The following is a 27,577-nucleotide window of genomic DNA, read 5'->3' as shown; positions in this document are numbered from 1 at the left end:
AGTCGGCCACGACTGGACCTAATGGTCAGGGGTCCCTTTACCTTTACTGTTTCAGTGCGCATTTGCATTTTTTTAAAAGCCCGCACAAAAAATTGTATACGTTTCCATGCACACATCTTTCCTGCTTGGCAGGGGGTTGGACTCGATGGCCCTTGTGGTCTCTTCCAACTCTATGATTCTATGATTCTATGAAATATACACATTTTTGTTTGCAGTTTTGCCTAGTTCATGCATTTTTATAAGCACACCCCCCCTACTAGAATGCATGTTGCTATGTTTTCCACAGGACACATTCTTTGGTTGGAGAACTGCATTCCAACACACAAAGTGTGAATTTCGAATGGATTGTATATCGGTAAGGAAGAGAGGATGTTGCCTTCAACTGAGGCAGACCACAGTTCCATTTAGCCTGGCGTTGTCTACCCAGGCTGGCAGTGGCTTTCCAGGATTTTAGGCAGGGATCTGGCTCAGCTCTACCTGGAGATGCTGAGGACTGAACCTGGGACCTTTGCATGCAAAGCACGTGCTCTGCCACTGGGCATCGATATTAAAATTTGAACCCAATAAATTTCTCCCTGATCTGTAGTTGGGAGTCCAGCAAAATCTGGAAGACAGGTCCTCTATTCCTGATTTAATCCAATCTTGTTAATCCTTTCCTTTTCAGAGATCTCCAGCATCTCCAGGTAGGCCGCTGGCTGGGGCAGTTTAGAACTGGTGCCCAAAACCTCTGGAGACCACCAGGTTGGTGAAGGCTGTTTCAGGACATAGACCAAGGGCCTCCACCGCATGTGTCTGCATGAAACTGCCCGCTCTCATTTAGAACAGGTGGGAAGGGCCTATAAATAGTGAGGAGATGTGGGTCTGCAAGGAAGGTAAAGGTAAAGGGACCCCTAACCATTAGGTCCAGTCGCGGACGACTCTGGGGTTGTGGCGCTCATCTCGCTTTACTGGCCAAGGGAGCCGGTGTACAGCTTCCGGGTCACGTGGCCAGCATGACTAAGCCACTTCTGGCGAACCAGAGCAGCGCACGGAAACGCCATTTACCTTCCCGCCGGAGTGGTACCTATTTATCTACTTGCACTTTCACGTGCTTTCGAACTGCTAGGTTGGCAGGAGCAGGGACTGAGCAACGGGAGCTCACCCCGTCGCGGGGATTCGAACCGCTGACCTTCTGATCGGCAAGTCGTAGGCTCTGTTAATAGCAAGTTTTATTGTACGTGGGGTGTGTGGAAGGGGGTCCCTCCCCACATCTCCACACTGGGAACATGTCTGGAGGAGCCCATTGTCAACAAAGAATTTCCACCGACTCCCTGCCCAACTTCACCTTGAGTGAGTACACAGCTGTTCCCTTCTGTTGCTTAGGTAGGTGTTAAAACATCTTAAGAAATACTATTTGGACATCTGCCACCTCCTCTAGTTGCAGGGTGGAGTAAAAAAAGACTTCAGAACTTGTCCCCAAGCCAAGGAATCGAGGAGAATCAAGAAAAATGGTGTTTGTGTGTATTGGAGAGAGAAAGACAGAGAGAGAGAGAGAGAGAGAGAGAGAGAGAGAGAGAACACACACAATCAGAGCTGGCATCGGTACAAAATCATTGTGTCCCAAACAACAGCCCAGCCTCAGGATCCGCAAAAGAAACAAGCGGGTTTTTTTGTCCTAACCTGCCTCATCTGGGCAAACAAACACTTACGATAAAGAGCTCGTTTGAGGATGAAGACAGATGATAAGTTGCTGAAGGCGGGTTGAAGCAGAGAGCTTGGTGCTTGATCTGACTCATTCCACCATTACCCCTGATAAACTCTGGTTTTCCAGGTGTGTGTCTTTGTGTACTGTACTGTTTCCCACGGATCAGGCGTCGCCGCTTGTCACGCTTGGGCACTTGGAGGTCCAGCCAGTGGTGGTTGGGGGGCCAGTGGCAGACCTTGGCGCCTCAGATTTCAGCAATGCCTTGCGGGACGCCAAAATCCTGTGCCCCCTGCCTCTCGCCTTCCATTTGATGTCATAGCTGCGGTGTCCCTGGTGTGGCTGTGCTGGTCACAAGCTCCCTTAGATCCACTTTTTGGTGGGGCCTGCCAAGATCTTTCCACTCTGGACACCACCATAAGGTAAAGGGACCCCTGACCATTAGGTCCAGTCGTGACCGACTCTGGGGTTGTGGTGCTCATCTTGCTTTATTGGCCGAGGGAGCCGATGTACAGCTCCCAGGTCATGTGGCCAGCATGACTAAGCCGCTTCTGGCGAACCAGAGCAGTGCATGGAAACGCCGTTTACCTTCCCGCCGGAGTGGTACCTATTTATCTACTTGCACTTTGACGTGCTTTCGAACTGCTAGGTTGGCAGGAGCTGGGACCGAGCAACAGGAGCTCACCCCGTCACGGGCATTCGAACCGCTGACCTTCTGATCGGCAAGTCCTAGGCTCTGTGGTTTAACCCACAGCTCCACCCGCGTCCCCTTGGATGCCATAGTTTTCCCAAAATGCAATGCTCTGGAACTTCTGCCACTGGGGTATTGTGGGTAAGAAATAAATAAACTGGGTGGCCAGAAGAGTTTAACCAACCTGTGTGGGGAAGGGGAAGCTCTAGGGGATAATGTGGGTGGGCGGGGGAGACAAACAGAGCAAGCAGGGTGGCACAGACCTTGAGACAGACAAACGCCTACCAGCCAGGTTGTGTGAATGGAGCAGTCCCATTTGGAACACTGTGGGTTGTATCCTAGTTTAGTTCTACTCAGAGTAAACACATTTAAGGTACTTGACTTCAATGAGCTACAGCCATTCATTTCAATAGGGCTACTGAGTAGGACCACCACTGGCCACAACCCCGTATGTACAGTTCAGGGTTGGCTCCATCTTCAAATATATATATTGGGGAACTGGAAAAGGGCAAGCAAAACGATCTAAGGTAAGGCATTTAAGCACCTGCCTTGTGGTAAAAGGACAAAGTATTTGAGCCTTTTAAAAAAAAGTTTATAAAAGTTTATAAAAATAAAGGCACATTACTGAAGTTGATTATGCAGGCATGGACGAAGTAGATAGAACAGGCATAGGAAAACTCGGCCCTCCAGATGTTTTTGGCCTACAACTCCCATGATCCCTAGCTAACAGGACCAGTGGTCAGGGATAATGGGAATTGTAGTCCCAAAACATCTGGAGGGCAGAGTTTGCCAATGCCTGAGATAGAGTGACATTTCCCCTCCTCCCCTAACTAGATTTTAGGGCCATCTAACGCAACTGATTTGCAGGAGACTCAGGGTGGGCAAAGGGAAGAACATTTTCAATAAATAACTTATGGAACGCTGGGCCACAAGATGTAGTGATGACCACATTGCTTAGACAGCTCTAGAAGAGGGCTGGATAAAATCATGGCGGGCACATAGCAAACCTAGGGAGCTACCTTATACAGAGTCTGACCACTAGTCTTTCTAGCTCAGTATTGTCCACACAGACAAGCAGCTAATCTCTTTTGGTCTGAGGGCAGCATTCAGTCTTGGTCATCCGCCCATTGGCTGCTTGATGATGATAGGTGTGGCCAAAAGTGGGTGTGTCCACCCACACTCTCTCACATGCCGGATGCACAAAGGAACCCCAACTATTGCATCCTCTTTACTCATCAAACGATCATTCTGATAACTGATGAAGGGGCACTTTGCATCCTCAGCAGAGTGCTGAGTTCCACCCACCATGGCACTGGGTCTGCTGCTAATTTGATTTACCGTATTTTTCGCTCTATGGGACGCGGGTGGCGCTGTGGGTAATACCTCAGTGCCTAGGACCTGCTGATCGTATAGTTGGCGGTTCGAATCCCCGCGGGGTAAGCTCCCGTCTTTCGGTCCCAGCTCCTGCCCACCTAGCAGTTCGAAAGCACCCTTAAGTGCAAGTAGATAAATAGGTACCGCTTTCTAGCGGGAAGGTAAACGGCGTTTCCGTGTGCTGCGCTGGTGCTGGTTCGCCAGAGCAGTTTCATCACGCTGTCCACGTGACCCGGAAGTGTCTCCGGACAGCGCTGGCCCCCGGCCTCTTAAGTGAGATGGGCCCACAACCCTAGAGTCGGACACGACTGGCCCGTACGGGCAGGGGTACCTTTACCTTTACCTTTATTTTTCGCTCTATAGGACACACTTTTTCCCCTCCAAAAATTAAGGGGAAATGTGTGTGTGTCCTATGGAGCGAATGCAGGCTCATTGGCTTCAGTGATAGGGAACGCTCCCTCCACGCTCCGGAGGCTTCGCGTTGCTTTCGCTGAAGCCTGGAGAGTGAGAGGGGTCAGTGCGCACCGACTCCTCTTGCTCTCCAGGCTTCAGGGATAGCCGCCTGAAGCCTTCAGAGCACATTGCGAGTTCCTGCTGCACTCTGCAGGCTTCAGGTTCCTTTTGCTGAAGCCGGGAGAGTAAGACTCTCCTGGCTTCGACAGAGAGGGAGAACTGCACAGCGCCCCTTCAGCGAAGTGGGAGGAGAAATGGAAGGGGCTCCGTTTCTCCTGCTGCTTCTCTGAAGGGGCGCTGAGCAGAGAGGAGGAGATTTTTTTTTCTTGTGCTCCCCCTCTAAAACAAGGTGTGTCCTATGGTCGTGTGCGTCCTATAGAGTGAAAAATACGGTAATTCCACTGCTGCCCAAAATCAGTGGAGGCTTGGAAATGGAAATGAAATTTTGCTTGGGGCGCTGGATCATGCCTAACAGTTAGAGGGAACCTCCAGCTGCAGGGACAGTATACCACTGACTACTGGGCTTCCCCAAGGCATTGTGCTGACCACTGTGGGAAAACGGGATGCCAGACTAGGCTGATTTTTTTTGGTCGGTTCCTATCTGAGCAGTCTGTGAGGGGAGAGACCCAGCACATTCCAAAACTCAAGAGACAAGAGGCCGTGCAGCCAACATGACACAGAAGAAACTGGAACAGAGAACCGCTTTGTCCTCCTAATGCCTCAAAAATGAGGAAGCTCTGGAAAGTAAACTTCCTCCAGTTTCCATCCAGACACTGACCAAGATCTGCCTCATCGAAAAGCTATGAGCAGAAACCATGGCTGACCCCGAGGGAAGGGAGAACAGGCAGCAGACTTTAAAAGTGGCCCAAGGCCTGGCCTTCTCTCCAAGTGACCCAGTGTCCTCTCTAGTGATGGGGAGAAAGTCATTCACTCTGCATCTAAAGGCGAACCTCCCTAACCCATCCTTTCCAAAAACAATATGCAAAGCGAAACAAGGCTGTCTTCCAAAATTTGCACTTCTCCAAATCTTGCAATGCATTTCTGCGGCTTGCGGCCATGTAATGCATTGCCAAAATATCCATGTATGTGGGTAAACTGTGCATAAAACACATATATATTGGTGGACATAACATACAAAGAAAAGCATTGCACGAGGGGAAACAGCTTGCAGAAATGTGCACATGAAGCAAAAATGCGTATGCTGGGAGAAATACACAGGAAGATGCTGGTGAATTTTCATGATGGGGTGTGTGGGTGTGGGTGATGTAGAAATGTGAAGAAGTGAAGATTAGAAACATGAGAAACTGAGCGAAGCTGAAATTGACAGATTCCCCCTACATGGTGTCCTCTGAAGAGAGAGGAAGCCTAGAGCGGCCCTGAGATGAATAATGGGTTTGGGGGAAAGTCTGACATTTTGGAGACGGAGGATCCTCAGTGACTTGCAAGCAACCTTCATAGTCCAGCTGCACACCTCATTCCTGCAGGGGAAACAGCTGGGTGGCTCGTCTTAAAAGCAGTGGCTTCCAAACTTCCTGCCCTTTGGGGGAACCCCTTTCATGTCTGTCTGCTGGAGAAACCCCACCTCTGGCCACAGAGGCTGGTGTATCACAGGGGATTGGGACAGGGAACGCCTCAGCACTCAGCATCCTCGCAGGAACTTTGGAAGCTGGATACGACTTGGTGGAACTCTCTGTCACAAGAGACTAGGGCCCTGCAGGACTTGACATCTTTCCGCAGGGCCTGCAAGACAGAGCTGTTCTGCCTGGCCTTTGGTTTGGACTCAGTCCGATCCTTATGTTTCCCTCCCCTTATGGTTTTGATCTATGGGCTACTATTAAAACGAGGCTGCATTTTAAATTGTATTTTTAACCTGTATTTTAAATTGTTTCCACCCCCATTATGTTTTTATTGTAATTTTACTGGTGTTAGCCGCCCTGAGCCCAGCTCTGGCTGGGGAGGGCGGGGTATAAATAAAATAATAATAATAATAATAATAACACCCCACCCATCTGGCTGGGTTTCCCCAGCCACTCTGGGTGGCTTCCAACAAAACACTAAAATACAATAACCTATGAAACATTAAAAGCTTCCCTAAACAAGGCTGCCTTCAGATGTCTTCTAAAAGTTTGGTAGTTATTTTTCTCTTTGACATCTGGTGGGAGGGTGTTCCACAGGGCGGGTGCCACTACCAAGAAGGCCCTCTGCCTGGTTCCCTGTAACTTGGCTTCTTGCAGCAAGGGAACCGCCAGAAGGCCCTCGGCGCTGGACCTCAGTGTCCGGGTAGAACGATGGAGATGGAGACGCTCCTTCAGGTATACTGGACCAAGGCTGTTTAGGGCTTTAAAGGTCAGCACCAACACTTTGAATTGTGCTCAGAAACGTACTGGGAGCCAGTGTAGGTCTTTTATATTATTATTATTATCATATTATTATTATTATTAACCAAGTCATGCCATTGGTTCCTTTTAGTTCAGTAGTGCTGGCATTGCCTGGCAGTGGCTCTCCAGGCAGCAGCCTTTGTTCCCGTCACTATCTAGATAGGCTGGTGATTTGCTGCAAGCAACACATGTGCTCCACCACAGGGTTGCAGCCCGCCCCCTAAAAAGAAACCACGTCTTCAGGGTTCTGAACAAAGGGCTGATTTAAATAGGAACATGGTCAGCTGTCTTGTACTGAGTCAAGCCATTGGGCCCAGACTAGCTCATTATTGATTCTTCTTTCCCATCTCTACCTGGAGAAGCTGGGGATTGAACCTGGGTCCTTCGGCATGCCAAGGAGATGCTCCACCTCTGAGCTATTGGGGATTGGTGTGTATGGAGGTGGGTGGCTTGGGAACAGCCATGGGGCCAAGGGCTATGGAGGATATGTCTCAACTGGCAGCGGAAGAGAAGGTGGCCTTTCATCAACACAAGAAAGATGGGAAGTTCTCTGATACATAAATTCCTTTTTTGCTTGAATGTTCAAGCACTGGGTTGGTTTGTGCTACCAGACATTTCCCCCTTCCCCTTCTCCCCCTTTCCTGCACAGAACACATTGCCTTGACTGATTATGACTTAGTTTGTATTGATCGATCGTATTTCTTTTTTTCTTTTTAGAAAACTCAATGGAAAAAATATTAACAATGGACAGGAGTGGGAAGCTCAAGGGTTTTACAAGTTGCACCGATGAAACAGGAACCAGGCACTGCTGAATTCCAGCAGCAATTACTCCCAGGGAAATATGCGTAAGGACTGCAGTCATGCTAGTCTTAATAAATTAGGTATTGTGCTACGTACTGCTGTCTCTTTGTGTGTAATACTGAACCAACATACCTGCCTACACTGTCTGATTTCTTGTGGGACGCATGGCTGTGAGCTGTCATGATGAACTCATGTCCTTCAAAATCACGCCACCAGGCCACTGGTCCTGGGTGAAACAGCCTCTCTCTCCCCCACTCTCTCAAGGCCACTGGAAGTGAGACACTTTGAAGCCAGAGGGTTTGGGGCAAGGAGGTAAAGACTGACAAGTGCTGCTGATGGTCTCTTTCCAGAAGCAATGGTTGCTTGGAATCATCCCCATATGCCACAGACAGAGCCGAGAACAGAGAGCAAGGAACGGATGCCCCTCAAAACGTGTGACTTTTTGTTCCCTTCCTTGGGTGGGGCTCATACCTCTTCTGCAGGTTTTGGAGAGAGAGACGTTAAATGTGATCTTGGGTTAAAAATTCATTGCCTGGGGCAAAGGAGGATGTGAGAAGATGAAACTGCAAAGGAATCTCTCTGTGTGTACTATAAATGGCAGGTTCTGGAGTGAGGCTAAGCTACATAGCTCAGCTTTCTGAACTGGGGGAAACAGAAAAGGAAGTAAAGTGCCCCTGGGCACATACAGAGCACCTCCCCTTTGTCACAAACAACCAGCAGCCTGTCCCCACACAGCTGGACCTAGACAGCAGGTGTCAGCACTGAGATGCCAGCACCAGGCATCACTAGTCAGGGCCACCACCATCACTAATTTTTGCTTTGGTCCCTCATCTTCTCTCACTGCTGCACCATACATTTAAATCACTATGCTACCACTTTAAAGAGCCATGGCTTCCCCTAAAGTAGGCACGGCCAAACTTGGCCCTCCAGATGTTTTGGGACTACAACTCCCATCATCCCTAGCTAACAGGATCAGTGGTCAGGGATGATGGGAGTTGTAGTCCCCAAAACATATGGAGGACCAAGTTTGGCCATGCCTGCCCTAAAGTATCCCCAGAGTTGTAGTTTGTTAAGGGTGCTGATAGTCGCTAGGCCCCTATTTCCCTCATAGAGCTACAATTTCTAGAGTTTCCTGGGAAGAGGAATTGACTGTTAAGCTGCTCTGTGAATAGCAGCTCTGCGAGGGAAACTGCAGTCTCCTAAAAACCCTCAGCACCTTTTAACAAACTGCAGCTCTCAGAATTGTTCGGGGGAAGCCATGGCAGTTTAAAGTGGTATCACAGTGGTTTGAAAAGTATGGCGTGAGGGTGGCCTTTAATTCCACAGCGACCTCAACATACCACTGCAGAAATGAAAACCGCAACTGGGAGGCACCAAATAAGCTCTCCCAAAACCTCTTTTGGAGGCTCTCCAAATCCCTGAACAGTTTTTACCAGAGGAAGAGCATTAGGGATTTATTTATTTTTTAATCCAGGCAAAACTTATGCAGTGACTCCACTTACCTCCCTTCAATATGTCTTGTAAATCCTTCTTCTCCAGGGACACCTCTAGAGGCCTGTTTGTTCCCACAAGGAGACCTTCCCTTGTGCAAGAAGACGACGGCAGAGTCTGAAGCTTGGAGGCCTCTTGGGAGAAAGCTGAGTCGATCCTCTCAGCCGGGGCACCACTGCATTCCCTCAGGATGGGCACAGATGGGATACCTTGCGGAGGCACCGTCGCTTGGTACCCAAGAGAGGAGGGCTGAGAAGTGACCTGTGCTATGCGAGGCTGTGATACCAGCCGGAAGGAAGCAGCCTGAGGCGCTACTACCAAACCCTCACTGCCTCCTTTCCCTGAAACTGTTCCAGAAGATGGCGGCAGGGAAACACTGTCCTTGACGACAGCTTTATCCTCCCCGGCTACTTCTTGGGGTTGGTGGGAGAGTCCAGGGCTGGTGCCAAGACTCACCTGAAGCTGTGCCTTAGATAGCGGTCTGGACCTAGAGTCAGTCACCACCACTGGGACGATACTCTCCGGAGTCTTCCCAATCAACCCATCCAGGCTGATGGGGAATTTCTGCAACTTCGTCGTCTGCTTGGGGACCACACCAGGAGGGCTCCCGGTTGCCAACTGGCTTACCTCCAATGGAGGAATGGGGGACTCCTTTCTTATCAGAAGGCTGTTCTTCGGCAGTGGGGAGACGCAGTTGTGTTTTCCGGAGCTCTGAAGGATGGCAGGGTCCATGTTTGGCGTGGAGCAGAGAGTCGGACTGGGTCCCTGGTCTTCGGCAATGTGCAGGTCAAGCGACGGCAACGAGCTGTGGTTGGCGGTGGCCTTGGAGACCTGCCGGATGGGTCGGCCCACCTCGGCACGGAAGACGTTGCCGTAAGAGGAGAACTTCTTGAGGATGGGACTAGGGAGGTGGGAGGCCCCGATTCCCAGAGATTCAGGTTGCTGGGTGCTGCTCCGGGGGCCTTTAGAGGCCATGGGGCACTCCAAGCTAGAGGAAGAGCTGTGGAGGCTCTCGTTGTCGCTTTCTGGCCCCAAGGATGAAGAGAGCCCGTTGGGGTTTAGCCGTGTTTGGAAGGACGAGACCCTATTGAGGTTGGTCCCATTGGCCCGAGGCGGGTGGGTGGTGCCTCGGTTGAAAGAGAGACTGCTCCCGATTCTTGACTTGAGAATGGGGCTGTGGGCTGGGCTGGGGCTGGAGCTCAGGCTGATGTGGGCTTGGTATGTGGGCTGGATAGGGGGCCTCAACCTTTTCCCTTCTCCGTTGCCTGTGGAGTGGATGCCACCAGGTGGGCTTGGGCCGAGGGGCGACCTAGGTGGGGATGAAGGTGGGAAAGCCGGCACGTCTTCAGCATCTTCCATATCAAAGGACCTCTTGAGGGCTGCAGAAGATAAGAGGAAGTTACCCGTTAGGCAGACAAGCGCCCACAATGCAAAGGACCACGGTCTTTTTCCAGGCCTAAGGGCCACAAATCCTTCTGAGGGCCAAATGACAGTGGTGGTTGGGGCCCAGAGACAAAAGCGGACAGAACAACACATGCAGATTTCACCTTCTTCCCTGGTGGAGAAGTGATTGCTGCTCCATAGAAAACAGTTCAGATAGCAAAGGTTTCAGTGCAGCTGTGACTGGAGTGCAGAATGTCAACTCAAGAAACCTTCGGAGGGTCACATGCCTCTTTCCTAGTCTGCCCGGACACTGAGGTCCAGCGCTGAGGGCCTTCTGGCGGTTCCCTCACTGCGAGAAGCCAAGTTACAGGGAACCAGGCAGAGGGCCTTCTCAGCAGTGGCGCCCGCCCTGTGGAACGCCCTCCCACCAGATGTCAAAGAGAAAACTAACTACCAAACTTTTAGAAGACATCTAAAGGCAGCCCTGTTTAGGGAAGCTTTTAATGTTTAATAGGTTATAGTATTTTAGTGTTTTGTTGGTAGCCGCCCAGATTGACTGAGGAAACCCAGCCAGATGGGTGAGGTATAAATAATAAATTTTATTATTATTATTATTATTATTATTATTATTATTATTATTATTATTATTAAGGTCTTGCAGGCTTTTGGACTCATGCAGAAACCTAAGAGGCCAGAAATCATCCCACATTCACACCTGGAGCAGTAGATCCCTCTTCTAAAGAGCATTTGAGTCACTGGCAAGGAAAAGAAAAGCTGTCATCTGACTGCAGCTCTTGAACAGTCATAGCTCCCCCAAAGAACCCTGTGAACTGTAGTTTGTTAAGAGTTCTGAGAGTTGTTATGAGACCCCTCATGGAACTACAGTTCCCAGGACCCTTAGCGATATTCTTTTGGGGAAGTCATGCCTATTCAAGGATTATAAGAGAGTTTTAAATGTGTGCTGTGGGTGTGACCTTAACTGGATATCCCCCATTTTTTATCTCTGTGTGTATGTAGAGGAGCAGCATTACACTGAATCAGGCCATTGGTCCATCAAGCTCAGTACTGTCTACACTGACTGGCAGCAGCTCTCCAGGGTTTCAAGACTGGAAATCTCTCCCAGCTCTATCCAGAGTGGCTGGAGATTGAATCTAGGATCATTTGCATGCAAAGCAAATACTCTAGCACTTTGACCCTTTGCTCAAAGTAAAGTAAGAATCTAGTCTTCATGGTTCTGGATCAAGGGCTATATTAATTCAGAAGCTGCTGAGACACACCAGCAATCCATCTAGCTCATTATTTTCCACACTGATTGGCAGTGGCTCCCCGGGGTTTTGGAGAGGGAAGATTCCCAGCCCTACCTGGAGATGCTGGGAATTGATTCTGGGGCCCTCTGCAAGCAGGTGCTCTCTCAGCGAACAAGAGGGAGGAAGGGAGAGCTGGCAAGAGGCAGGCAGGCAGGCTCCCCTATTGGCTGCCTCCTTCAAACAGACGGTTTTGTTAGCATCTCCCAAAGGGGAAACCAGAGTCAACTCTTGGATCTACTCCTGAGGCCTCTAATCTCCTGCATCTAATTGTTTGCTGTGTTTTATCTCCCCTGCGATACGGTATCTGTGTCATCTGCTTCAGAATGCTTCCCGGGGGCAGGGGTAGCAACAACACAGTAACCGCTTTATTCACCTCCAGCCGCAGCATGTAAAGGATCCTGCCTGAGGCATCCCCGAGTAATCAGATCTGGCTCCCTGAACTGTTTCCCTCCTCGCTCCTTTGGTGGCTGCCCCAGTTTAACCAGGGCAACCGGGGCAAACAAGAGTTCGCAGTTTGCGAGAGGGGAGGCCAAAAATGCATGTGGCAATTGGGATGGCTAAGGTCTAGATTCCTATCTTTTTCACCAGGGGTGGGGAACCTCTGGCAGACGGAGGGGGAATATGCCTTTTTTTTTTTTTTTTGGTAAAAAGTAAAATAAAAATTGGCTGCGTATGTACCATGTAAGAAGAACCTGCTGGATCAGGCCAGTGGTCCATCTAGTCCATAGCTGTCAAGTGTCCCTTATTTGGCGGGACAGTCCCTTATCCCGCTGCTGTCCCTTACTGATGAGGCTTCGTTTGGCTGCTGGCTGGGCTTTCTGCCTTTGGCTCGGAGGGGCTCAGAAGTTGAACATACCTGTGCCCGGAAAATCCCTTATTTTGGCTGCTGATCCCTTATTTTCGAGGCTGCTGGTCCCTTATTTTCAAATCTGTAAGTTGACAGCTATGATCTAGTCCAGCATGCAGTTCTCACTGTGGCCAACCAGGTGCCTCTAGGAAACCCTCACGCACAAGAGCCCTCTCCCCTCCTGCTATTTCCAGCAGCTGGGGTGCAAAAGCATTTCTGTCCCTGACTGCAGAGGCAAAGCATCACAATCCTATCTGGCAGCCATTGAGAGCCTTCTCCTCCATGAATTTGTCCAATCCTCTTTTAAAGCCATCCAAGTTGGTGGCCATCCCTGCCTCCTGTGGGAGGGAGTTCCAAAGGCTAACTCTGCACTGCAGGAAGAAGGTCTGGCCTGAATCTTCCAGCATTTTGCTTCACTGAACGCCCACGAGTTCTAGTGCTGTGAGAGAGGGGGGGAAACTTCACTCTGCCCGCTTCCTCCATGCCAGGCATAATTCTATAACCTTCCATCACGTCGCCTCTCCTTGCCCTTTTCTCTAAGCTAAAGAGCCCCACGTGCTGCCCTCTTGGTATGCACTTTCCAATTACAAGCCACCCAGAGCCTCAGGGATGGAGAGGGCTACACCCTCAGAGCGCCAGGGCTTCCCGGGCGCAGTGTTTGAAGCGCCAGCTGGTGTCTGGCGATGCCAGCATCCTAGCCCAAGGGGACTCCAGCCATCTGTCAGCGCCGCTGACAGCTTCTGAAATGTGATGCTGCCTTTTTTGCCAGGCTGCTTGAATTCTCTCTGGTGGGGATGGGAACGCCACTGCCTGCTGGAGGCAGGAGAGTCAGGACTGCATACCCTAAACAAACAATGGACTGGAGAAGATGCAGCTAAACTTCAGTAAAGCCAGCAATGTATTTCCTCCCAGGCTGTGGAAGGCAGTGGCACCATCAGGGCCGGACTTGGGGGGCAGATATATTGGTCCCATTCAGCAGTAGGAACAGAAGGATTCCCCAAGGCAGCAAAGTTGGTTAAGAACCTTTCAAAGAGACGTTAGGCTGTGTGTAAAGGTAAAGGGACCCCTGACCATTAGGTCCAGTTGTGACCGACTCTGGGGTTGCAGCGCTCATCTCGCTTTATTGGCTGAGGGAGCCGGCGTACAGCTTCTGGGTCATGTGGCCAGCATGACTAAGCCGCTTCTGGCAAATCAGAGCAGCGCATGGAAACGCTGTTTACCTTCCCGCCTGAGCGGTACCTATTTATCTACTTGCACTTTGACGTGCTTTTGAACTGCTAGGTTGGCAGAGCAGGAACCGAGCAATGGGAGCTCACCCCGTCACAGGGATTTGAACCGCCGACCTTCTGATCGGCAAGTCCTAGGCTCTGTGGTTTAACCCACAGTGCCACCCGCGTCCCTTAGGCTGTGTATACACTACAGTTTATTTATTTATTTATTTTCCCCTGTTCTACTTCTTCAGTATCAGTCTCTGATGGTCCTTTATTATTTTATTCACATAATATACATTCTTTACAACAAACAACTCCAAAATAAACAGACAACTCCAAAATAAAATCATATGTAACAAAACCGTAAGTCTCATGTTTTCATTTACACTGATCTCCTCTCCGATACCTTTACTTGATATTTCTTGCTGCTTTCTGCTTTCCTTACAGAATCTTTATGAACATTTAAATCTCTTAAGTCCTATACCAATCTTTAACAATTTCAGTTAATCCCTTCACCTCCCTCCCTCACAGCCCAGTACTTCCCTCCACCCGTGTGCAATCTTCTTTACCTACTATTATTTTTGTTACTATTGTGTTATTCACTTTATTTGTTATTCCATCCTTAATATATTATTATCCTATCTCCTTGCGCCTTTTACTACAGTTTATTGGGTATCTAGTGAGCTTTGTGGACTGAGGTGGTTTTAACACTGCAACTCTTTTTAGTTTTTTCCTGTTTTACGTTCAAGCAGTGTATAAATTTTATGAAATAAATTGTGCTAAAGGAATGGCAAGCACTCACTGCTGGACTTTTCTGCGACAGACTTTTTAGAAGTCAGAACCAGCACTGATGGCAGAGGCTGGAAACAGCAGCTGGCAAGCCCCACAGTCCTTCTTGAAACCTACAGTGGTACCTTGGGTTACAGACGCTTCAGGTTACAGACACTTCAGGTTACAGACTCCGCTAACCCAGAAATAGCACCTCAGGTTAAGAACTTTACCTCAGGATGAGAACAGAAATTGTGCAGGGGCAGCGGGAGGCCCCATTAGCTAAAGTGGTACCTCAGGTTAAGAACAGTTTCAGGTTAAGAACGGACCTCCAGAACGAATTAAGTACTTAACCCGAGGTACCACTGTATAAGTTAAATAACCAAAGAGGGAGTGTAGTTTAAGTATTTATTCTCACGAAAGGTGGCTGTGTCTCCTACTTTACAGAGGAAACTGGTCCAAGCCCAGTTTCAAGATACAAGTTGTCCGATTGTGATGAATGGGGCACTGCCTGACCAACCTCACTCTGCCCCAAGTCAGCCTCCCACCTGCCTGCCATCTTGCTTGCAGTGTGCCCGGGGGCAGGGGTGGCACTGCCTGCAAGCTGCCTCATCCTTAGTCTCATCCTCATCTCTAGGTTAAGAACGGACCTCCAGAACAAATTAGGTTCTTAACCCGAGGTACCACTGTACTCTCCCCCACTTTCTGGCTTGATAGGACAGATACTCCTCCTTCCCAACACACTCCCAGCTCTGGAGCAATCTCTGCCCTAGAGAATCCCCTCTGCCTCAGTTCATCAGCCACATGGGTTCAATTATATGCTGGAGGGATCACTGGCCTGACAAGCTCACCGAAGGCTCACCGAGGTACATGCAGGTGTCTCTGCAGCTGATCTACTTCCTCGCCAGCCCTGTGGCTTTTGGAGGTGAAAGTGGATCTTCCAAGCTAATCAAAGAGAAGGTGAGGTTCCACCTGGAAGGAAGGGCACAAGAGGGGTTTCCTACTGGAGTCAAGCAGGCGTGAGAGCTTGCTCCAACAAGCCCAAGGCGCTGCTAAATGAATACTGGCTGGGCCTGGAATGTGCGCTGCCAGGTCTCACCTAGGAACCAGCCACCTGGTGAGGAAGGAAGGAGCTTTGCTTAGGCAGGAAGGCAAAGCAAACTTAAGAGCATGCTGGCCTCTCTAGTCCAGCATCCTGTTCTCAGGTGCCTGTGGGCCACAAGCAAGCAGGATCTGAGCACAAGAGCACCCAACTCTCCTGAGGCTTCCTGCAACTGGTATTCAGAAGCATTGCTGCGTTTGATAAGCCCTCTCCTCCATGAATTTGGCTAACCCTCTTTTAAAGCCATCCAAGTTGGCAACCACCACTGCCTCCTGTGGCAGAGAGTTCCATAGAATAACTATGCATTGCACGATGAAGGTTTTTCTTTTATCTGTCCCGATGGATCGCCACAAGATCCAGGCTTATCGGAGAGGGAGCAAAACTCTTCTCTATCCACTTTTCCCATGCCATGTGTACATTTCATAAATTTCTACCGTGTCTCCTATTAACTTTCCTTTTCTCTAAGCTAAAACGTCCCAAGCTAATGTTTGACTATTCCAATTTATTGGCACCACCCAAAGATTTCCTCCACCTTCCACAAGCCCCCACCACAACAACCCAACCCCAAACAAGAAATATTGCCCATATCTACGAGCTGAATCAGTCTTGCTCCCAGGCCAGCATGTGTAGAATTGTAGCCTCGGCTTTGCAAAAAATAAGAAAGACTACAAGAACCCAGATAAATCGACAACGAACGTCTGAAGCAAGTTTATGTTAGTGATTTGTAATAGATTCTTTTTTTAAAAAAAGCTCCTCTGTGTTGTACCTAACTTCTACTCGACTAGACCCTCTGAATCTAAATTAATAATGACCATTAAGTTTAATGGGTCTACTCTGAGTAGGACTAACATTGGAAACAACCCTGTGTGTCTGGAGGAGATTCCTACTTGCCTAGCAGCATAGGAACACCAGAGACCTTCTGCATGCAAAGCAAGTGTCCTAACACTCAGCTGCAGCCCTCTAGTATGCTGAATAACACCAATGGTGCATCTACCCCAATACTGTCTATACTGACTGGCAGCAGCTCCTCAGGGTCTCAGGTAGGGAGTCTCTCCTGGCTCTACCTAGAGATGCCGGGGATTGAACCTGGGACCTTCTGCATCCAAAGCAGATGCTCTTACCATTGCGCTACAAGCCTTCTCCTGTAGGAATGTCAAGAAAACCATTTCTTTCTTTTTGTTCCCCTCCTCTAGCCACCTTTGCCTGCTCGGCTGGAGTGTCCATCATAAACTATAACATTTACTACCTCCCTCGGGGCGAGGAGAGGAATCCATTTCTGCACTTTGCCCTGCACTGCCCTCAGAGGTCAAGCCCCTGTCGACTCTGCGCTGACCCCTGAACTAGGCAGAGAGGGTGGCACAAAGCACTTTGTCATTGTCAACACGGAATCAAAAGGCCGACTTGGAGGGCCAGGGGGCACCTCAACCTCTCGTGCCGGACACTCACGCAGCGTGCGTGTCAATCCAGCCGCCTCTCAGGACTGGGCGCCAACCAAAACAGCCTTTCTAAACCCTGCAACCGCCCGGCTCCATTGCAGGATGGGGAAGAGCCAAGGCTCAGGGACAGAGCATCTGTCTGGCATGCATAAGAACCCAGGTTCAATCCTTGGCCTATCCCAAGTTGGGCTTGGAGAGATTCCAGTCTCAATCCCCAGAGAGCTGCTACCAGTCAGTGCAAGCAATACTGAACTAGATGGACCAGTGATCTCACTCAATATAAAGGCACTGTTCTATGTTCCTAACTGCAGAGTTAAATGAATATGGCTGTGTCAGTGAAGAAAAGCAGAGGGAAGCAAAGCAGGCCGAGAGCTGAGATGTGGGTTTTTGGGGTGTTACAGGAGTGTTCCTGTTTTATTTATCTGTGAAATACTCCAACGGGAACCTCAAATCCAGGAGCTGAATGCTCCTGGGATTATTCCCAGTCTGCACCCAATTTATCCAGGTCAATTGGCTCAGCAGCCCTGCTTTGCACCTTCTTCAAGTGTCGTTTTGCACCTCCACTGCATTGGAGGTTAGTCCATGAGGGCGAATGGGGCCAGCGCCCCATCAGCTTCAGCCTCTTCCCACCTCCCTGCCTTTTTGCTTGCAACCAGTCAGAGGCTGCCTCTGTTGGTTATTGGCTCTGGCTTTCCTTCCTCTTGAACTCTCTGCCTTCTGCCCTAGTATTCCCAAAGGCCACCAGCCACTGCTGCTCCACTGTCAGAGGCCAGATGTTTCTGCCACTGAGCTCTCAAACCACCACCACCCACGGACAAACAACACAGCTGCTTTTCTCTCTTTCTCTCCATGCAATCCTTCCCGACCATCTTCAGGAACAGAATTGGGGTACAGAAAAGTAATGGTTGGTCTGTCCCTACATTGATGGCCACTGCTGCTGCTTGTGTGGTGACAGAGGCTGTTTCTGGAACTGATACAGGTAGGGCAAAAAAAGCCCAGCTAGATGGGTGGGGTATAAATAATAAATTATTATTATTATAAATTATTATTATTATCAGTAGCAGTAATCTGGCCCCGAGAAATTGTGCATTTAACAGCAGCTATTCCTCTACTCCTCTGCAACCCATCCAGAACTGAAATTTGTTGTTGTTGTTGTTGTTGTTGTTTTGTACTCGTTCTGGCCTGACCCAGTGAATGCAACCCAATCTCTGGAATGTGGCTTCCCTAGCAATGGAGAGGACTGATGGCTGAAAGGTTAATGTCAGTAATTATAGGTGTGGGTGCATTCCTTTGGAAGCAATAACAGTATTGCACACACTTGCTCGCGCTTGGTGAGCAAAGGATTTCTAGATGGGATGCCTTCCCCCAACCCGTCTCCTTTTCCTGCCCCCACAAGGTTGCCGTGATCCACAGCAGCCAGGGGGAAAGGAAGTCTGTACATCAGCTCAACGGGATCGCCCACATACACGCTCCTTGAAACTCATGGCAAAGTGTGTTCACAGTTCTCCAGGAGCAGAGGAAAATGCAGAATAAGAATGCAGTGGGTGCAGAATTCAGCTTCTTGAGAAGAAAGGTTTTTTAGTCCTCAGGGCTACGGCTTCTAGCCTTCTCAAAGTGTGTGGGCAATGCCTGGTTAAAACTCACACACTTTCAAACACACCTTTACAGCCAAGGACTAAAATCTTGCATTAAAAAAAAAATTAGGGGAGAGAAAGGTGGCTCAATTTAAAGCACTTTGCACTCCACTAACTCATAGCCAGAAACTATCTAATAGTGGTACTTCTGACACCATATCGCAAATTTGTGGAAGGGGAAGGCTGAGAAAACACCATTCTATACCACCACACAAACCCCTGCAGTGTGGGGCCACAAGACTCAGGCAGAGCAACAGCCTCCCATGCAGAAGGTCCCAGATGCAATCCCCAGCACTTCCAGGCTGGGCTGGGAGAGATTCCTGTCCAAAACCATCCACTACCAATCACTGTAGAGAATACTGAACTAGATGAACCAATGTTCTGACTGCTTCCTCTCTTCCCATACTCTTCCACGGAGCCCTGTGTTTGGGGGAAATGGCAGTCAGCTGTTTCCTCCAGCAGATCCCAGATTAGATCAGAGCCTGTTGGGCACAGCCTGTCCTCTTTCATGTAGCCATGGTGAAAACCAAAGATTAATACAAGAAGAGCTCTGCTAGAGCCACCTAGTCCAGCATCCTGTTCTCACAGTGGCCAGTCAGGTGCTCAAAGGGAAGCCTCTCTCCACTTGTGATTCCCAGCGACTGGTATTCAGAGGCAAATGACCTCTGGCAATGGGGGAAGCTTCAAGGAAAGATAGCAGGCAGGGCATGAGCAGAACAGTCCACTTTTCCGGTTGTTCAGCAGCAGCTGATATTTAGAGGCATGCCACCTTTGATCTTGGACACAGGATGTAGCCATGATGACTAGTAGCCATGGGCAGCCTTATTCTCCGTGAATTTGTCTCACCACTCTCTTAAAGCCATCCAAGTTGGTGGCCATGGCTATGGGCTTATCCATACTTCCTCTTAACCCAGGCCTTTGGGCTGATTAATATTCCACAGCCTTTTAAAATGTGTTTGTGGGAAGAGGGGGGTTGAGTCCCTCCATTCCCCTGATCTTTGGGGTTGGTTTACCCATCATTTGCTCGATGTCAGGAAAAACTGCTACATTTTGGAGCACCTGCCTGCTGAAAAAGGCACAGGAGCAGGGCCAGAAAATAAAGGTTACAACCCTGGACTTTGTGTGTGCATGTAAGATCATAAGAAGAGCCCATCTAGTGCAGCGCCTAGTTCTCGCAGTGGCCAAGAAGATGCCTTTTCTGGGAAGTCCACAAAAAGGACCTGAGCACAAGATAATGGTCATAGCTGATACCCATTGGTAGACTTGCACGCCTCCCCAGATCCCTTTTTGCCTCCTGTTTATTTCCACAATTTTTGATACTTGGACTATTGTGTGAAAACCTCAGGAGTTCCCTTCCAACCATTTTGTCTAACCATGCTCACCATGAGTCTGCCCCCATCATCCTAACCCACGGATCCCCTCTCAAAGAGGGCTTGCTGTTCTGTGCTTTGCCATGCCCTGAACAATTCTTGTAATCTAAGCACCGCAGAAGCCCTGCCTGCAAGCCTCCGCTCTCTCCGCTCCAAAACTTTCCTTAATTACAATCTGTGAAATGCTGAAGTGGAGACATTGCGACAGCAACAGCTGGTAATTGGAAGCCGCTTGTTCTTTTGCTTTTCTGCCTTCTTTCTCTCTCTCTCCCCAACCCACTCCCTCCCTCTCGCCCCCCTTCCTGTCTTAACAGAGACAAGCTGGTTATTGTAGGCTCTCTGTGAGCACACACAGGCCGTCTCCCCCTCCTCCCAACACACACTGAGGAGACTCTTCAGGATAATTCGGTATCTTAATGCTATGGTGGGGCTGGGTTAATTACCTGCGTTTCAACCCAGTGTGTGCAAACAGCTGCTCTCCAGAGTGGCTGCCTGCCAAACACACCACTGTTGCTCACTGCCAACAACCCAGACCAGAATCCTCTGCTCTGTGCAAGGGTTTTCGTAGAATTATGTGGTTGGAAGGGATCTTGGGAGTCATTTGGGTTGTGTACACACCAGCCATCTAAAGCAATCATGCAGTAATGCTGGAAACGGTAGTTTTATTGCTTGTGGAGCTACAATTCCCAGCAGCCTTAAACTACAGTTCCCAGGATTATGGGTTTTTTAGGGGGAATCTTTAAATGTATGGTGTATGTGCAGCCCTAGTCTAATTGTTGTGTTACTTTTATTGTTGTTAGCCGCTCTGAGCCCGACTTCGGCTGGGGAGGGCGGGATATAAATAAAATTTTATTATTATTTATTATGATTGTGCCAAGCAGTATTTATTTCCCCCAAGGAGCTCTAGGTGGTATATATGGCTCTCCCTCTCCCAGTTTAACTCCCACAACAGCCCTCTGAGGTAGGTTAGGCTGAGAGGCCCAAGGTCACCCAGTGAATTTCATGGCGAAGGGGGGATTTGAACCCTGGTCTCCCAGGTCCTGGTCTGACACTCAAACCACTACACCATGCTGGCTCTCGAGGTTCCATTCCATCCCATTAATAGCTATATCAGGGTAGGGAAGTTCAGTCCTGGGAGCTGAATACAGCCCTCTAGACCTTCCTATCTGGCCCTCAGAACTCTCTCTAGGCCACACTTGTTCCTGCTTCACGGAGACCTAAAGTCCATCTAGTCACACATATCTTGTCTCCCAAAGTAGACAACCAGATGATTCCAGAGATCAAACAGGCACAGCATGAAAGTAGCCGGTCTACCCGGTTTCAGGAACTCAAAGATATACTGCCTTGAAATGAGGAGGTTCTACTTAATTATCACGCCTAGACCCCCATAAGAAAATGCCTTGCACTAAGTTAGGGACGGGGGAGAAATTTGATTCAGCTCATTTACAAAGGAGAACGTACCTAATTTGCACTTTCCAAAATGAGACACAAAACCTAAACTCAGCTATCTTTTGAAATTCACACTCCAAATTTTGCAATGCATATGAATATACATATGCTAAGGTAAAATGTGCACAGAACATGCACATAGTTCTGAAACTAACATACAAAAATGAATTATATTAGGGGAAATTGCTTTGCAGGTATTTGGGCTTATCCATACTCTTTCCTTCACTCCTTCCAGGCTGAGGTTTAATGCTTTGTGTTTTAGTGCCCCCCCCCCAACCGAGCTTTCCCCACAAAAACCTGCTCAGTAAAGCTGAATCGGATCAAATGCCAATTTGGCTTTTCTGCAGATTGCTGTTTGCTCTGACTGAGCTCTAAAGAGCAGGTTTTTGCAAGGAAAGCTTTGGAGGGAAAAAAGCACACCCAGACAGAGATATAACTTGTGGACCATGCCTGGAAAAAGTGGAGGAAAAGTAATTGTGGATTAGCACGTAGTCAAAACTGCATATACAAATGGGTGTATTAGAGGAAGTCCGCACTGAAGTGCTGATTAATTTTCATTAGGACTATATAAAAAAAACAAATAAATTTCAAACTGCTGTGGAAAACTGAATTTAAGATTGGGAAAAGGTGAGGAACCAAAATGGGCTGATTCACCAAGTCTCTACACAGAGTCCAACTGTTGATCTGCCTCCCTCAGTTCTGCCTGCACTGACTGACTAGCATGGTTTTATATCTCATAGCCAGCAGGATCAGGCCAATGGGGCATCAAACCCAGCATCCTGTTTTCATGGTGATGCCTATGGGGAGTCTGTAGGCAAGACCTGAATGCAACAGCCGGCTCCCCACTTGTGGTTCCCAGTAAATGGCATTTTGGAGTGCCTCTGAAAGGGGAGAAAGAACATTTAGCCACCATGACCAGTAGCCCCTGGTAGACGTAGCCTCTACAGCTTCATCTAATCCTCTGAGAAGCCATCCAAGTGAGTAGCCATCACTCCTGGTGGGATTGAATTCCAGAGTCCAGCTATGTGCTGTGTGAAGAAGTCCTTTTGCCCAACTCATGTGGGTGTTTCCAACACAGGTGCCCAAATATCTGATCGATCAAGATGGGCAGAGGGCGATGGTCCCTGATATTTGGGTTGGGCAGAGCTCATTTTCATCTGGGCCAAAGAGAGGTGGGGCGAATATATTTCTTTCAGGAACGGTGGAAGCAAGAAAACGGAGGTGGTTGGGGGTGGGATTCTACTGCAGGAGTTTTTCACAAATTCCATCTTTAAAGTACACACCCAAAGGGCCCTTGGCATATCGAAATCCCTTATACAAACACATTAAAGTACACAGAGGCATCATATATTTCACACACTCACCAGGCCAAATTTTCTTCTGATTAACGCGCACTCACTCTATATTTGCAGAGGTTTAAGCCTGACTTTGCTGCTTTCGACAAAGCCAAAGGCTCGGCTGAGATTTTGACAATGGATGAGACAGCCATGACAAGGAATGAGACAGCCCTGGCAATCATCATCATTTAGGGAATCATAATCATTATCTTCATCATCCAGTTATGGGAGAGGCCATAGCTCAATGGTGGAGACTTTGCTTTGCAAGCAGAAGATTCCAAGTTCAAGGCTGAATCAAACTAAGGCATCAAACTCAGAGTAGACCTGCTGAAACTAATGAGCTGAAAAGCGTCAGGCCCATCTGCTCTAGCATCCTGATCTCAGTGTTCAATGGGAAGTCTGCAAACTGGACCTGGGCAGAGGAACAGTGTCTCCCCACTTGTGAATTCCAGCAACTGGTACGTTGCCTCCAACAGTGGAGCTGGAGCATAGCTAGCTTTCAGTGAATTAATTCCACTGGATCTATACTGAGTATTGTGCAGGTTTGGTGGGGAGGGGGGAACCTCTGACACAGGGGCTGGATTCAGTCATTTGTATCCGGTTATTGGGAGTCTCCCACGGGTCACACCCATCTCTGCTCATGGTCCTTCCTTGAGTAGCTAGCTGGGACAATGCCTCTTGCTTGCCTGGGTAGAGAAGCAAGAGCACATGGAGGAACCTCTTGACATTTGCATGGCTGAATGTAGCACACTGTACAGACAGAAGAATTGTCTCAACTAGGGCCAGGGCCTTTTCAGTTCTGGCCCTAACTTGGTGGAACACTCTGTCACAAGAGACTAGGGCCCTGTGGGATCTTTCCGCAGGGCCTGCAAGACAGAGCTGTTCCACCTGGCTTTTGGTTTGGACTCAGTCTGACCCTTATGTTTCCCTCCCCTTATGGCTTTGATCTATGGGCTATTATTAAAATGAGGCTGCATTTTAAATTGTATTTTTAACCTGTATTTTAAACTGCCCCCCCCATTATGTTTTTACTGTAATTTTACTGGTGTTAGCCGCCCTGAGCCCCTGTCGGGGAGGGCACGGTATAAATAATAAAAATATTATTTATTATTATTTATTATTATTGTATTCTTTGCCCCGCCCACTTTTGTCTCTGGCCTACCTGTGTGGCCTATCTGCTGTGGGCTTCCAGAAGGTTGTCCACAAGGGAATGTCGGATGCAACCTTCAATCTCCAACATCTCCAGAAAAGAACCCGCTCTGAAACCCTGGAGAACTGCTGTCGGTCGATCTAGACGATACCGAGCTAGATACAACATGGTGTTCCCAAGTATTATATGCATTTATCCCTATGGAACTCTGTATGTGCATGGTGCTTTAGCTAGCATGGGAAGACAAGGTCCCTGCCCGAAAGCTTTCAATCTAGGCACCTGGCGCTGGGCCAAGTCAAGCTGTGGGAAGGGGAGTGAGATGGTACAAGGGCAGATGGGAGGAAGACCACCAGAAGATCCTGGTTGCCAGATCAGGCCAAAGGCCCTCTAGTCCAGCGCTCTGTTCTCACAGTGGCCAACCAGATACCCCAAGTAGGACGTGAGCACAACCAGGTCTAGGGAAGAAATTCAATTCAGTTCACATTTAAAGGCTGTTTCAATTCCTCTGAAGCCTGGCTTCCAACAAAACCTGCACTACTCATCTTACTGTCTGCTGTGGCAGAATTTTATGTAATTAATTGCATTCTTATGCCACACCATTCATTTTAGTGCAATGCAATCATTATGTATCTGTTGCAGATCATCAACACCAACAACCAATTGTTTTCACTGGTCTGATCTCCATTTCAGTCATGGGATGAATAAGCAAACACCGGCAGCTTTCGCTTCCATTTCCATCAAAATTCTCCAGCACCCCTCCCTATAGTCTCAGAGGACAAAGGCTATGTCCAGAAGCAATTCCCAGACTGCCCACCTGCTGCCCTCCTATACGAGAAGGTACAACCCCATTCAGAACAAGCAACCGGCCAACTTCTTAGACACAAACACAAACGTAAAAATTAACATCCACTGCTCCGCCTACTTTTGCCTTTAGCCCCACCCACCACTGGTATGAAGCCCTGGGGAGGTTGTCCAGAAAGGAATGGCACCTTCAGCTGAAATAGGTTCCTCAGCCTTGGTCTGTCTCTAAAAGAGGGTTCAGCTACATGCACATTGAGATTGACATGAATGGTGGAAAATTCCAGCCTCCTGATCCTCTTCCTGATTAATATAAAATATGTTCAGAGGAATCTGCCTCTGCCTCTCTCTGCTTGGAATCTGTTCAGTTCTTCTTCACGTGATTCCCACACCCCAACCCCCAGCTGGCTGGGTAACCATGAACTTTATTCCAAAACGCTAAGTAAGTTGCAAAACACAGAAATGAGAATATACTACGGAACGTAGAAATTCCATGACACGGTGCGATGGGCTAGAGAACATCAGGGGTCCAAATCTTCAGTTAGGATAGCAGATAGCAGAATCTGATGGATTGTTTTGTTAGCGCTACTATAATGCTATTCTCATGCAATCCCAACTCTATATTGCATTATGTGGTTGTATCTGATTCAGAGTTCAGAATGTCATTATCTTCCATGTGAAGATAAGATGCTTTGAATGAAGCACCGCACATCAATAAACCGAGTGATTCGTTTCAACTGCAATCTTGAGTCTGCGGTGTTTATCGCTGGTTCTGTTCGAGTCCTTGTTTCACTGGCTTGCTAAATGAGCAAATCTAAACTCTGGCTGGAGGCTGGAGTACCCAAATAACCTTTTTTTTTTTTTTTTTTACATAGTTCCTGCAGGGAAAGCCCCATCCTCTGTTGGAGACGCTGGAGAGCTGCTGCCAGTCAGTGTAGAGAATACTGGCTCAGTAGAGGGCAGCTTTGGATTTTGACCAGGAGACCGTGCACTCTACATTTAACACATTTGAACTTGGCGTCCAAATTCTACACCAAGAAAGCTGAAACTTGTATCCTACACAATTTATGCAATTTGCATCTTGGGATAATGTATACTGGTTTGCATAATTTCGTCTGATTTTGTAAGCCCTGGTGTAGAGGGGAGGGGAGGATCTATAAAGGGCTCCAAAGCACACACCCACTTGAAATATTATTCTATCCACACACTTTCAACGATATCTTTGCAGGCATGAGGACTAGAAACCTTATAGAATATGGAAATGCGCAGGTGGCTGTTTCCAGCACCCGATACGGCATTCTGCACTCCTGCAAAATCATGGTTACACACAGCCCAGGGTGTGACTGTGCGGTCAACTTTCACCCAACTTTTCTCTTTTTAAAAATAAACTAAGCACCAAACTCCAGCAGGTTTGCTTTGGTAACTTCCTCCTCTGAAAAGAGGATTAGAAATAGCACCAAGCTTATAGCACCAAGTTTCCTGGATTTCACAGACCCAGCTCTGCCACCACCCACACTTTAACATTTGGTGCATCTCTCTCTTTCACTCTCTCGCAAGTTTTCCAGGAAAGCGAGGCACCCCCCTGCCTTCTGGAACTGTAACCCGCCCCCTCTTAGCAGGAACCATATGGATGGGGAGGGCGAGAGAGTGACACTTCTTCGCCCGGACGCCTGGGTCCCTTGGCCCTACCTTCAAAGTCAGAGAGAATCCCATCCAGATGTTCTTTGACAGACAGCTGGGACATCTTGCCTTCAGGCAGGCAGCTTGGTCCTGGGACGAGGAGGGTGGCCGGCTCAGTCCTCGTGTGTAGCCAGAATTGCCTCCTCTCTGCAAAGAAAAAGAAAAGAGATCTGGGATCGTGGGGGAAAGGGGTGTGTGTTGGGGCAGAATTATTATCATTATTATTATCATTATTATTATTTCTTCCCCAGTTCTCAGGCTTTGCGGCACCCACACTCACCTCCAGGCTCTGAGCTTCTACTTCGGAAAGAGAGTGCAAGAGGAAAGAGACTGACTTTCCTTCTCTCTCTCCACCCCCCACCCCAGAAAGCCCCCTCCCCACCCCACCCCCAGCTAAACCCTTCCGGGGATCACATTGGCTGAACGGGCTTGGCTGTGCTTTCCTTGTGGGGGAAAGAGGAGACGAGGGGAGGGGAGAAAGTGGAGAAGGGCGGGAGGGGACGGGCTGGGGTGGAGGGGACGCCAGCCTCGACTCCGAGCTGCTTTTGGCAGGCAAGGAAGAAGACAGAGCGAGAGAGGAAAGGGGTGGCGAGGGGGAGAGAAAGAGGTGGGTCTACCGCTTTAGAGAAGCTGCAAAAGGCAGCTGCGCTGGGCCAGAGCGCTCCCTGTTTGCTTATTTTTATAGGGTTCACCAGCCTCAGCCACTGAGGCCACCAGCTCCTCCAGCTGCAGCTGCACACGACTGGCCCGTTTCCAACAAAGGTTGCCAATTTTTTCTTATAAGCTCCGCTCCTGCGCTTTTAAGCAGCAGGCCTACAAAAGAGAAGTTGAGCAGGTGACACTTTTACACACACACACACACACAGAGAGAGAGAGAGAGAGAGAGAGAGAGAGAACGCCAGAGAACGAGTTTGCAGAGCTGTATGCCAGGGCAGCTCTTAAAAGCAGAGGAGCAGAGCCAGAGAGGAAACGTGGCAACCCTAACTAACCCACACCCACACCGTGATAGGGTCGACTGGGTCACATGCCCCGTGACAGGCAGCTAAAGGTGTGAGTAGGCACCACTAAGAAAAGCATCCTGTCCCAGTAATATAGAAGAGTTTCATTTTGGAGGGTGGCAGCTCAGAGCTCAAACCACCCAAATGCTGATCACCACTTAGGACTGAAGTCAAAGGATGAGCATTCATGTGCAAACAAGGCCCTGGGCATGTTTACTACTTTCTGGATGTGTCCCCA

At 48.8% G+C, this 27,577-nt stretch overlaps 1 protein-coding gene across 1 annotated transcript in view; it reads right to left on the bottom strand.

The window, feature by feature from the left end:
* Positions 1 to 26,708, bottom strand: part of SEPTIN12 (septin 12) — an 85,396-nt gene extending 58,688 nt beyond the window's left edge. The window contains exons 1-3 of the mRNA XM_082199082.1: positions 26,622 to 26,708; positions 26,351 to 26,488; positions 8,881 to 10,248 (exon numbers count right to left, since the gene is read on the bottom strand). Of these exons, the coding sequence (XP_082055208.1) occupies positions 8,881 to 10,248; positions 26,351 to 26,405 (1,423 nt within the window). The 5' untranslated portion in view covers positions 26,406 to 26,488; positions 26,622 to 26,708. The remainder of the gene's footprint in view (positions 1 to 8,880; positions 10,249 to 26,350; positions 26,489 to 26,621) is intronic.
* Positions 26,709 to 27,577: the final 869 nt, after the last annotated feature.

The sequence above is a fragment of the Podarcis vaucheri genome (genome assembly GCF_965113315.1).
Source record: "Podarcis vaucheri genome assembly, chromosome: 14".
Lineage (NCBI taxonomy): Eukaryota > Metazoa > Chordata > Lepidosauria > Squamata > Lacertidae > Podarcis > Podarcis vaucheri.
Note: the sequence above shows the minus strand (reverse complement) of the source record. Positions and strands in the feature narration are given on the sequence as shown.